The sequence below is a fragment of the Mobula hypostoma genome, chromosome 8 (assembly GCF_963921235.1).
Source record: "Mobula hypostoma chromosome 8, sMobHyp1.1, whole genome shotgun sequence".
Classification (NCBI taxonomy): domain Eukaryota; kingdom Metazoa; phylum Chordata; class Chondrichthyes; order Myliobatiformes; family Myliobatidae; genus Mobula; species Mobula hypostoma.
This window is the reverse complement of record NC_086104.1, coordinates 25,972,557-25,986,258: the sequence shown is the minus strand read 5'-3', so window position 1 is coordinate 25,986,258 and position 13,702 is coordinate 25,972,557. Positions and strand designations below refer to the sequence as shown.

The following is a 13,702-nucleotide window of genomic DNA, read 5'->3' as shown; positions in this document are numbered from 1 at the left end:
CTATCTGAAGATGACCTCTGACTCTGACTTGTGTTTAGTTCATAGGCTGAAAAAAATACCAAACAAAACTTACCTAACATTCACCTAATTACAACAGTAAACAGTAACCAAGTATAGATTCCATAAGATATTGAAGCAGAATTAAGCCATTTGGCACATCAAGTCTGCTCTGCCATTTCATGGCTGATCCAATTTTCCTCTCAGCCCCAATCTCTTGCCTTCTCCCTCTATCCCCTCATGCCCTGACCAATCAAGAATCTATCAACCTCTGCCTAAAGATTTGGCCTCCACAGCTGCCTGTGGTAAAGAATTCCACAGATTCACCACTCTCTGGATAAAGAAATTCCTTCCCATCTCCATTCTAAAAGGACGCCCCACTGGTTTTAGACTCTCCCACCATGGAAAAAATCCTCTGCAGATACAACTCTATCAAGGCCTTTCATCATTCAATAGGCTTTAATGAGGTCACCCCTCATTCTTCTGAATTCTGTTGGGTACAGGCCCAATGCCATTAAATGCTCTTCATATGATGTCATTCAATCCTGGAATCATTTTCGTGAAGCTCCTTTGAACACTCTCCAGTTTCAGCACACCCTAAAACAAAGGGCCGGAAATCGCGGAAAGTCTGCATACTCTAGGTGAGACCCGGCCAGTGCTTTATAAAGTCTCAACTTTACATACTTTTGTATTCTAGTCCTCTTGAAATGCATGCTGACATTACATTTGCCTTCCTCATCACAGACTCAACCTGCAAGTTACCCTTTAGGGAATCCTACACAAGGACTCCCAAGTCCCTTTGCACTGCAATTTTTTTTTGTATTTTCCCTCCATTTAGAAAATAGTTAACCCTTTCATATCTTCTACCAAAGTACGTGACCATACAATTCCCAAGACTCTATTCCATCTGCCACTTTGCTCATTCTACTAATGTCTAAGTCCTTCGGTAGCCTCTCTACTTCCTCAAAGCTACCTGTCCCTCCAGCTATCTTCATATCATCTGCAAACTTTGCAAGAAAGTCATCAATTCCATCATCCAAATCATTGACATATAACATAAATACACATTTTTTATTTTTTTTTATTTGGGCACCCCGGTCAAAATTTCTGTTACTGTGAATAGTTAAGTGAGTAGAAGATGAACTGATCTCCAAAAGTCATAAAGTTAAAGATGAAACATTCTTTTCAACATTTTAGGCAAGATTTGTTTTGTACAATTTTAGAGTTAAAAAAGGAAAGGAGCACCATGTAAAAGTTTGGACACCCCAAGAGATTTGAGCTCTCAGGTAACTTTTACCATGGTCTCGGACCTTAATTAGCTTGTTAGGGCTAAGGCTTGTTCAGAGTCATCGTTAGGAAAGGCCAGGTGACGCAAATTTCAAAGCTTTATAAATACACTGGCTCCTCAAACCTTGTCCCAACAATCAGCATCCATGGGCTCCTCTAAACAGCTGCCAAGCATTCTGAAAATTAAAATAAATAATGCCCACAAAGCAGGAGAAGGCTATAAGGAGATAGCAAAGCATTTTCAGGTAGCCATTTCCTCAGTTCATAATGTAATTAAAAATGGCAGTTAACAGGAACGCTGGAAGTCAAGGAAGACCAAGAAAACTTTGAGAGAACTGCTCATAGGATTGCTAGAAAGGCAAATCAAAACCCATTTGACTGCAAAAGACCTTCAGGAAAATTTAGCTGACTCTGGAGTGGTGGTGCACTACTCTACTGTGCAGCGATACCTGCACAAATATGACCACAAAATTCAGCGTCAAAAATTTGCAAAGGAACATCTAAACAAGCCTGATGCATTTTGGAAACAAGTCCTGTGGACTGATGAAGTTAAAATAGAACTTTTTGGCCGCAGTGAGCAAAGGTATGTTTGGAGAAAACAGGGTACAGAATTTCATGAAAAGAACACCTCTCCAACTGTTAAGCACGGGGGTAGATCGATCATGCATTGGGCTTGTGTTGCAGCCAGTGGCACGGGGAACATTTCACTGGTAGAGGGAAGAATGAATTCAATTAAATACCAGTAAATTCTGGAAGCAAACATCATACCATCTGTAAAAAAGCTGACGATGAAAAGAAGATGGCTTCTGCAACAGGATAATGATCCCAAAGTACCCGAAGACCTCATCCTTAATAATCGACTCGAACATCTTCCCAACCACTGAGGTCAGACTAACTGGCCTATAGTTTCCTTTATCTGCCTCTCTCCCTTCTTGAAGAGTGGAATGACATTTGCAAGTTTCCAATCTTCGGAACCCTGGGGTGTACACCATGTGGTCTTGGTGACTTATCTACCTTCAGACCTTTTAGTTTCCCCAAGAGCATTCTCTCCAGTTATGGTAACTTCACACACTTCATGATACCTGACACCTGGAACTTCCACCATACAGCTAATGTCTTCCACCATAAAGACTGATGCAAAATACTTATTCAGTTCTTCCACCATTTCATTGTTCCCTTATTACTCCCTCACCAGCATTGTTTCCAGCAGTCTGATGTCCTCACTTGCCTTGCTTCCTTCAATTTCCTTCATTATAACTGAGTATTAGGGAGACAAATGACTAATTTTGACTGAAACTTTTATTATCCACAATCTTATAACTTCCTAACCCACTACTTGTTCCTTCTCTCTGTAACAGGGGTTTCCAACATTTACGCCATGGTCCCTACTGTTAGCTGAGAGGCATATGGACCCCAGGCTGGGAACCCCTGCTCTAGAATGAGATTTGTTTTGGCAAAGCTTAAGATCTCACATGGTTATAGTTTTCTACCCAATTTATCTTTTGGAATGTTCTTCCAAAATTTTATAAGATTGACATCATCTCCTTTAAGATAATCCAAGTATTAGAGTCAGAGAGTGAGACAGCATGGACACAAGCCATACAGCACAACATTAATTCTGTACCAATCTCCAGACATCCAGATTTACACTAATCCCATTTTATTCACCCCACTTTCTACAATTTACAGAGACATTAGAGTCAATTTACAGAGGTCAATAACCTACCAATATGCACGTCTTTAGGGTGGAGGAGGAAACTGGTATACCGATACAGCCACAGGAAAACATGCCAATTCCATGCAGACAGAACCAGATGTTGGGATCAAATCCAAGTCACTACCAACTGTACCTCTGTATTGCATTCTTTATTTGGCTCATCTTGGTCACTCCACAAGGCCAACACCACAAGTTTATTGTTATTTAACTATATACATGTATATAATGTATACAACCATATCATGCATATAGAAACGAGACAATGTTTCTCCAAACTAGGGTGGAAAGCACAGAAGAACACAACACTCGATAACTTATGAAGGTAAGGATAAAATCTACAGAATTGCACAAAAAATAAAAAACTAATGTGGATTAACATTAAATATTGCAAGTTACAGAACAGATTAACCAGTGACACTTCGAATACGATGCAGCAGGGAATTCAGTAGTCCTGGGGGAGGGAACTGCTTCCCATCCTGATCATTCTTGTTTTTATGCATTGTAGTCTCCTGCCTGATGGTAGAAAGTCAAAGAGGATGCTGGGTGGACGAGTGGGATTCTTAATAATTCTAAGGCCTCTGCGTATGTAGCACTCTGATAAATGTCCCCAATGATCCTCTCAACAGTTCTCCCGTCCTTAATAGGGATATCTGGTCCAATGCCTGACTGTTCCCATACCAGATGGGGACGCATCTTGTCAGGACACTCTCAGTTATGCTCCTGTAAGATTTGGGGCGAGGGGGTATGCCTTGCTTGCCTCAATCTTCTTTGGAAGTGGAGGCACTGCTGTGCCTTCTTGTTCAGGGACATGATATTAAGGGACCAGGTGAGGTCATCCATGATGTGAACTCCTAGGAACTTGGTGCACTTAACACTACCTGTGGAGAAGCCATGTATTGGCAGAGGGATATGGTTCATCTGCACCTTCTTGATGCCCACAATGATGCCCTTTGTCTTCTCTACTTTCAGGATTACACCAATGGTGGTCGTTCTTACACCAATCCACCAATTCTTCGTTTCAAAGAATACCACAGATATCGTTAGCATTATACAGTCTCTTAGTCTTTCATTCCATCTCGCTGAGGCCTTAAATTGCCTTTGGAAATTTCAACCACTTTTCAGAGAGAATCCATTGGAAGAGAAGCTGTTGTGCCCCAATAAAACCCCTTTCACAAAGTCAATTGGACTGCAATCTATTACCAAACTGGAAGAGTGGGTGCACAAAAGTAATGGAAGCATTAGAGGGAAAAATAAAAATCTCTTATGCGCTGAATGTCTGATTTTTGTGAATCAAGGTCCTGCTATTTGATTGTTCTTGCTGCAAACTTATGAAGTAACAAATTCAGTTGGATGCTTCATTACCATCCTGTCTCCTGGATGCTTGACAAATTTACTTTTAAATAACTTACTACATAATTACCAAAGCAGCCCAGAAAAATATTTTTTTTGTTACTACAGAAGATGTCCCTCCTCCCTCATGTCAAAGAAACACCATCTAAAAAGGAGACAAATCAAGTTCAGGCTTAATTATCTTTCAACCATACATGAACGTAGCCAAGTGAAAGTGTTTCTCCAGAGCCAAGGTGCAAAGTACATCTCCTACAGCACACAACACATAATTGTACACATCTGGAGTGCCTGATCTCCTTTTCATTATAAAGGCGCCATATAAAATATTTGTAATAAATCCTTGAATTTTAGCCATGGATCAGGAGGACAAATGTTGAATGATCTATCATAGTTATCTGATTTTTATCTCATTCATTTCATGCATTCATTTTGTTTGAATTATTCTACAGCTTAAAGTACAAATTTCCTTTGAAAGCTTACTCCATTAGTTCCATTTAATGTTTCAGTTTCTCCCTCACATTGCCTTCTCTACAATATTCACTTAACAACATTTAAAATTTCTCTGACAATATTTGCTCTTCACAACAGGACGTGTAAGCTGCAACACTTTAGGCATTGCTTGGGGAGGTGAATATTTGAAGTGAGATTATTTAAATTGCTGCCAACCAGCTGGGTGAAGGGACTGCCCATCTAGTCTGGGGGCGGGGTGGGATGTGGTCAACAGTATCCATATGTCTGAATTTAGGATGAAATATTGAACTGTAATCCTGCTTCACTAATCCAAATCTGGCTTGGTGATGGGAGGCAGAGGGTAGTTAATGGTGGAAGATGCTTTTTTTGATTGGAATCCTGTAAGCAATGCTGTTTCGCAGGAATCTTGTCAGCAAGTGGCTCAACTCGTATGATTTCTGAGGGGATCATCACGATGTGTTTTTACTGGAGTGAGGCAGGCACAGGTGTAACCTCAGAGGTATGTAAAATTATGAGGGGTATAGATAGGGAAAAGATTCTTCCCTGTGGTTGGGGTATCAAAAACAAATAGGCCATAAAACAGAGGCACGTCTCTATTCTGGAAATGGTCAACTCAACTCATAGGGTTGATAAGAGTTTAGAACAGGGAACTTGGGGCCCACAAACCCCTTGCTTAACAGTGTTGGACTATGACCAGAAAAGAGCTGGGAATCCCTGGTTTAGAAGGATGTGCATAATGGGTGCTGGGATGCGAAAGCAAACATGTCATCTGTCTTCAGTTGCCAGGACTGGCCTGCAAAGTATTCGAACAGATCTAGACAGAAATGAAATGGGTAATCGAGCACCTCCACTCCATCTGCCAACATTTTAATTCCGGTTCCCATTCTGACATGTCGGTCCAAGGCCTGCCTGTGCTATGAGGCCACCCTCAGGGTGGAGGAGCAACATTTTATATTCTGTCTGGGTAGCCTCCAACCTGACAGCATTAATATCAATCTCTCCTTTCAACAAGAAAAATAGTGCTTCCCCCCTCTTTTCCCCATTCTGGTCTCGTACCTCTTCTCAACTTTCCCTGGTGCCCCTCCTCCTTCCCTTCTTCCTATGGGTCAGATTCCTTCATTTCCAGCCCTTTACCTTTCCTACCCAAATGACTTGACCTATCACCTTCTAGCTATCCTCCTTCCCCTCCCCACCAGCATACTTAGTTTCTGGTGTCTTCCCCCTTCCTTTCTAGTCCTGGAAAAGGGTCTCTGCCTGAAATGTTTATTCATTTCCATGATGCTGCCTGACCTGCTGAGTTCCTCCAGCATTTTGTGATTAATAATGAAGTCCGTGTGACAAAAAAAAAAGACATATTACAAGTCATGATGTAAAGAAACAGACAATGGAGGAATATTGGAAGGAAATATCTGATGCACCTCTTCCCAGTGAAAAAAGAAACAAGTAGACTGCCTGACTTCTTCACCACAGTTCAATTAAGACCAGAAAGAAAAAAAAACATCAACTTATTTTCATTTCAACTCTTTTATAGTAGCACACTGTCACCATGCTCAGGATTTTTTTTGCCATCAATGACCAACTCTTCCAAGATAAACACCACCAGTGTTTGATCTAAGAGTAGATAGGATCTTTGAAGCAATTAGCAAACCTTGGATGAAGCACAGCACAAGAATTTCATCTCAGATATCTGATGTACAATGGGAGATACAGAGCAAGAACAATCTCCCTGCACTCTTACACCTGTAAACCCAGTTAGCTTTCAAGGCAGTAAACAATGTTTGCTAATAGCTTCATTTTGTTTTCCGGATACCAGTTCATTTTCTGAATATTCTGAAGGTGTTTCTGAACAGATAATTCAGTGGGAATATTTTGCTTAAGGAGATTTCTGCTTATAATCAGAAGCCTGAAGAGAAAAATTACCTTTTGTGTGTTCCAGACAAGAAAGCTTCTTGCGATTCTTCATCAGACTTTGCTGTGAATCCAAAAAGAAAGCAGTAATTAATAGTGTGGTCAAAAGGTCAACTTGAAATACTTCCAAATTGGAGCATTTAAAAAATAACTGCATCATTTACTCTAATTTTGGAAGTTAAATTGGGCTTAACTTTAACTCAAATAAAAAGAAACAGAAGCAGGAGTAGGCCTCAAGACCCCTCGAATCGCTGAGAAATGGCTTGAGCACCTCAGGCATATCATAGGCAAATAAAACATGGGGATCAAAGGCTTTCTCTGCTGGATCTTAGTGGAGGCTTAATGATGAAGTGCCAATTTAAAAATATGATTACATTTCAAGAACCTCTTTAGAAAGTCAATGGGAAGTAATTGTTCACTCTTCCTTCTATTCAAGGAGCAATTAATATTTCAGGAAACAGAAGGTTTCAATAAAAACAGATGAAATGTAGAAGTGGACTTTTTCTTAAAAATATCAATTCCTTTAAATATGATTTCCTTAAATTCCCAACTGGAATGTCAAATGCAACGTTCCCCTTTTTATTAAAACTGCTGCACAGAACTGATCATTGATCTGATCGGGAATTTAAAAAAAAATTACACGGCCTGAGAACTGCGTGGCAACGACGACTACGTGCACAGGAGCATTTCAGTCACTGCGTGGCCACGCACCCACACAGCACAGAGGGAACAGTAGTCAAATGTCAGTCTTCCCCCCCCCCCACACATACACATATTAAGCATAAGAAAATTTGCTTTCATTCTGATGCTTGAACAGACTATACCCCCTGTTTCAGTCCCAACTCCATACTTTCAGAGCAATTCAGGAAGTCAAAGAAGTTACCTCTCTCTGATGCCTCAAAGAACCCCAGAATAAAATCAACCCAACAGATTCACAGTTCATGTCCGCACCCAGTTCAGAACTACACTGCTAACTAACCTCATTCACTTAAATGATGCCAGGACAGGTTTAAAAGAAAAACCACAATGTAAAATCTGCAATGTCATTTAAAATTCTGGAAAAATAGCAATAAAGATATTCAAATTTCTTATTACAGTTTTATTTTGAACCAATGTTAACAATAAACAAAGAAAAAATCTTGGGATTTTACATCAGAATCCTCATAGGTAGTTAAGAAATAGGACGAGTCAAGTCTGTCTCAAAATTTAATAAGACAGTGACTAATTTGATCTTGACTTTAGCCACTTTCCTGTCTATAAACATTACTTCCAGTTTCTACATTCAATAACTAGGTCTTCAAGGATAGAGAATTCCAAAAAAAAAAATCACCAACCCCAGTAAGCACTTTTCCTCAACTCTCCCAACTGAGAGTCAGCAAATTCCAGAACTATGAACTTCGTTTTAGTTCCCCTTGTGGGTGAATCTCTGTCATCCTCTCCCTTATGTTTTAACAAGGTAACATCTTATTCTTCTATCAAGGCCATCAGACCCAACCTTTTCTCATAAGGCAACTCCAACACCCTGGAATGCAACAACTGAACCTTTTTCCAGATTTCAGAAAAAGCTCATGTTAAAAGGTTAGCTCATTCTGCCGATTAATCATTTCATTAAACTCCCAAATACCAGGATAATGCATCTTCACAGCTCAAACAGTTATACTCTGCCATCTTTCAGATTTGCTGCCCATTTGCAGGCATCTCAACTTCTTTATTAGCTTTTCCATATCACAGTTGTGTCAGCAACTTGTCTGTTGGTTTCTTCACCAATGTGTCCTGAATTTTCTCCCAGACCCAAATATATTTCTCTGCCCCTTCTTAATCTGATGGCAGCTTTCAGCTTTGCCAATTTTTTAAAAAATTGGAATCACCTCCACCATTTTGTCCTCATTTACATTTAAACTTGACAGCTCTTCAATGCTTCCTCTAATTCCATCCTACCAACAACTCATCTCCACAACAGCATTTTTAACTTTGGGCATCTCTATTTTTTTAAAAATCTCTTTTCTTCCCTATTTACTTCCAGAATGAATGTACCCTAATAATTTCTAAGAATCAAGACTGTGAAACTTTTCCATGATCATTCAAGTAACTGTAGTGATTGCTATTAACTCAAGGCCATCAGTTCTACCTTAACCTCTTAAAAGAAAACTCAAATCATCTTTTTTTATACCCTTATTCTCATCACTTCTCACTTTTGTTCTTCTAAGTGTATTCTCTCCCAATTAAATCCCTACATAGATCTCACGTCACCTGGTTGTATATTGTTCATGATTTGAAATACCAGCAACAAACTTCATTTTCTATCTTCTGATGATTAAAGGCCAGAAGCCGGCTCAGCCACACTTTTTCATGCCTAAACCTACCTCCCAGCTATTCAGCTTACTCAGCCTCTGAATCCTGGACACATTCAGAGAAAAGGAACAAGGTTTTGGTTTTGACCATTCATCCAGCAATATACAGCCAAAGCCCTTTGCTCTGAAAGACCTCTAGCAGCTTTGACAGCTTACAGTATGTCATCAATTTAACTCAGTTTAAATGTTCCTGGCATTGAGAAATTTAGAAACACACAGTACTGCGCAAAAGTATTAGGCACATAATGTATATAAAGCTCCGGTGCCCGAGACTTTTCCATAATACTGCAGTAATTTTACTTATTGTATTATTATACCGCCACAAAAAAAAACAAATTTCATGAAATATGTGAGTGCAACTCTCAGGGTTGGTGTATATGCACCTACCCCAGCACTCCTCTGCCACCTAGATCACACCCCTTCCACCCTCATCATTCCCAACCTTTGCTCCCACCAGATTTATATACTTGTTCTCTGCTCCACATTGAGAAATACAATACTGTGCAAAAGTCTTAGGCACCCAAGCTATAAATACGTGCCCAAGACTGACTTTTGCACAGTTCCAGTCAGTTTAAATATTGCAAATTAATTCAGGATCAAATCGTCATAGTCATACTTTATTGACCCCTTGGGAAATTGGTTTTGTTACAGTTGCCCATAAATAATTAAATAGTAATAAAACCATATCAAGAATAGTAAACTAAAATAACCCATAAACAAATAGCTTTGTTTCCCTATGATACTGGCCAAGAGCCTCTATTCTAATGACTCAAGATCAGTCAAACATGTCCTGAAAGACAATTGCCCAACATGATGCTGGGGAATCCCAGCAAGATGAGCATCTGCAGCTGGCCTCCACATGCACTTCAGCAATGCAGCACAGGGACAGATGTGGCAGCATCTGTTGCTCATTAAGTTCTGAACTTGCAGCAAGTCAGGAGGTTACTCCAGTGCGAAAGGCTGAACTCCAAAGGTTTGGGATTGCCAACCACATCTAGTACAATTTTTTCTATTGTTTCTGCATATGCTTTTTAAAGTGTGGTGCCAGAATTGAATACAGCACCAGCTGAGACATAAACATGCTTTATCAAGTTTTAAAAATAATGCCTTTGTTTCGTACCCAGTCCTCCACTCAAAGTCAAAATCCCCACGGGCTATCTTCCCCATCTTCTCAGGTGGCTCTACTGCCTTCAAGGGGTAGTGTACAGACATCCCAAGAGTTTATCTGTTCTGAACCCCATTCAAAACCAGAGTGTGACTCAGACATGCAATATTCTCCATGTGGACATTGTACTTCCTTGTGACCATCTGAACGTCCTTTGTGTTCTGCTTTACTCTGAACTAACTCATTTTCCTGTAATTTTAATATTTTGAAACATAGGGTTAATATTCCTAAAAATTTCCCAAATGGTAAAGATTTAAAACTGTGCCATCATGAGCTACTGTGAGTTGACCTACCTACCAACCTACTGCCCATGGCACAGTGACGATTAGGGCAGCAATAAAGGTCCTCTACCTCTGGTGATGTTCAGGGCTTCCATCATTGTGTCAGAGGCTTGGTTTTCACTACTGTCAGTCATGCAAGTCCCAGGTGCAGACTCAGGGTTACTGTTCCACTCAGATGTAAAAGGACTCCTCATTGTCATTTCCGTAACAGTTTTGTTTTAAATGTCAGGGTTGTGAACCACGAGCTGAAACCCCAAACAGAGGATTGGTGGACCATTCTTAGTCAGGCCTTCACCCTTTGACCTGTTTGGTATGGGTGACCCTTCCAAGATCCAAAGCCCTAACACCAGCCAGAAGACCATAAGATAATGGAGCAGAATTATGCCATTTGGCCCATCGAGTCATCTCTGCCATTTCATCATGGCTGATCCAATTTTCCCCTTAACCCCAATCTCCAGACTTCTCCCCTTATCCCTTCATGCCCTGGCCAAATCAACATCTCTCTTAAATATATGCAAGGACTTGGCTTCCACAGCTGCCTGTGGCAAAGAATTCCACAGATTCACCAATCTCTGGGTAAAGAAATTCATCTCCATTCTAAAAGGACACCACTCTATTCTGAGGCTGTGTCTTGTCGTTTTAGACTTCCCCATCATAGGAAACATCCTCTCCACATCTACTCTCTCAAGGCCTTTCACTATTTGAGGTCACCCCTCAATCTTCTTAATTTGTGTGAATACAGGCCTAGAGCAAATCAAATGCTCTTCATATGACAAGCCATTCAATTCTGGAATCATTTTTGTGGAGCTCCTTTGAACCATCTTCAGCGTCAGCACATCCTTTCTAAGATTAAGGGGCCAAAAACTGTTCACAATACTCCAAGTGTGGCCTCACCAGTACTTTATAAATTCTCAACATTACATCCTTTATGTTCTAGTCCTCTTGAAATGAATGCTAACATTGCATTTGCCTTCCTCACTACAGACTCAACATGCAAATTAACCTTTCGGGAATCCTGCACAAGGTTGCCAAGTCCCTTTGCATCTCAGTTTTTTGGATTTCTCTCCATTTAGAAAATAGTCAACACTTTCATTTCTTCTACCAAAGTGCATGACCATACACTTCCCGACACTGTATTCCATATGCCATTTCTTTGCCCATTCTCCTAATCTAAGTCCTTCTGTAGCCTCTCTACTGCCTCAGAACTACCTGCCCCTCTACCCATCTTCATAACATCTGCAAACTTTGCAACAAATCCATCAATTCCACCATCTAAATCATTGACACAACGCAAAAAGAATCGGTCCCAACACAGACCCCTGTGGATCACCACTAGTCACCAGCAGCCAATCAGAAAAGGCTCCCTTTATTCCCACTCTTTGCCTCCTACCAATCAATCACTGCCTTATCCATGCTAGAATCTTTCCTGTATTTCCATGCACTCATGGTTTGTTAAGCAGCCTCATGTGTGACACTGTGTCAAAGCCTTCTGAAAATCCAAGTACACAACATCAACCGATTCCCCTTTGTCTATCTTGCTTGTTATTTCTTCAAAGAGTTCCAACAGATTTTTCAGGCAAGATTTTCCCTTGAGGAAGCCATGCTGACTGCAACCTATTTTATCATGTGCCTCTAAATACCCTAAGACCTCATCCTTAATAATCGAGTCCAACATCTTCCCAACCAGAGGTCAGACTAACTGGCCTGTAGCTTCCTTTCTTGTTTCACTCCCTTCTTGAAGAGTGGAGTGACATTTGCAATTTTCTAGTCTTCCAGAACCGTTCCAGAATCTAGTGATTCTTGAAAGATCATTATTAATGCCTTCGCAATCTCATCAGTTACCTCTTTCAGATCACTGTGATATACACCATCTGCTCCAAGTAACTTATCTACCTTCAGACCTTTCAGTTTCCCAAGAGCCTTCTCTTTATTATGGTAACTTCACACACTTCATGACTCCTGACATCTGGAACTCCACGACACTGCTCGTGTCTTCCACAGTGAAGCTGATGCAAAACACTTATCAGTTCATCTGCCATTTCATTGTCCCCCAATACTACCTCTCCAGCATCAATTTCCAGTAGTCCAATATTACTCTTGCCTCCCTCTTACACCTTATGTATCTGAAGAAACTTCTGCTGTCCTTTTCAATACTATTGGCCAGCTTACATTTGCATTCCATCTTTCATCTTTACTTTAGAATATTTTTTTCTTCTTTCGGATGTATATATCCTGTGCCTTCTGAATTGCTTCCATAAATTCCAGCCATTGCTGCTCTGTCATCATCCCTGCCAGTGTTCTTTTCCCAATCAATTCTGGCCAATTCCTCTAATGCCTTGTAATTCCCTTGACTCCACTGTAATACTGATACATCTGACTTTAGCTTCTCCTTCTCAAATTTCAGGGTGAATTCAATCATGTTGGCAGATGGAATTCAACCCGAAGTGTGAGGTGGTACACTTTGGAAGGACAAACTCCAAGGCAGAGTACAAAGTAAATGGCAGGATACTTGGTAGTGTGGAGGAGCAGAGGGATCTCAGGGTACATGTCCACAGATCCCTGAAAGTTGCCTCAGGGTAGTTAAGAAAGCTTATGGGGTGTTAGCTTTCAAAAGTAGAGGGATAGAGTTTAAGAGTCGCGATGTAATGATGCAGCTCTATGAAACTCTGGTTAGGCTACACTTGGAATATTGTGTCCAGTTCTGGTCACCTCACTATAGGAAGGATGTGGAAGCATTGGAAAGGGTACAGAGGAGATTTACCAGGATGCTGCCTGGTTTAGAAAGTATGCATTATGATCAGAGATTAAGGGAGCTAGGGCTTTACTCTTTGGAGAGGAGGAGGATGAGAGGAGACATGATAGAGGTGTACAAGATAATAAGAGGAATAGATAGAGTGGATAGCCAGCGCCTCTTCCCCAGGGCACCACTGCTCAATACAAGAGGACATGGCTTTAAAGTAAGGGGTGGGAAGTTCAAGGGGGATATTAGAGGAAGGTGTTTTACTCAGAGAGTGGTTGGTGCGTGGAATGCACTGCCTGAGTCAGTGGTGGAGGCAGATACACTAGTGAAGTTTAAGAGACTACTAGACAGGTATATGGAGGAATCTAAGGTGGGGGCTTATATGGGAGGCAGGGTTTGAGGGTCGGCACAACACTGAGGGCCGAAGGGCCTGTA

General features: G+C 40.8%; 1 protein-coding gene across 1 annotated transcript in view; it reads right to left on the bottom strand.

Moving 5' to 3' along the window:
- LOC134350419 (formin-2-like) overlaps positions 1-13,702 on the bottom strand; it is a 475,718-nt gene that overhangs the window by 113,040 nt on the left and 348,976 nt on the right. The window contains exon 16 of the mRNA XM_063055594.1: positions 6,743-6,794. Coding sequence (XP_062911664.1) covers positions 6,743-6,794 — 52 coding nt within the window. The remainder of the gene's footprint in view (positions 1-6,742; positions 6,795-13,702) is intronic.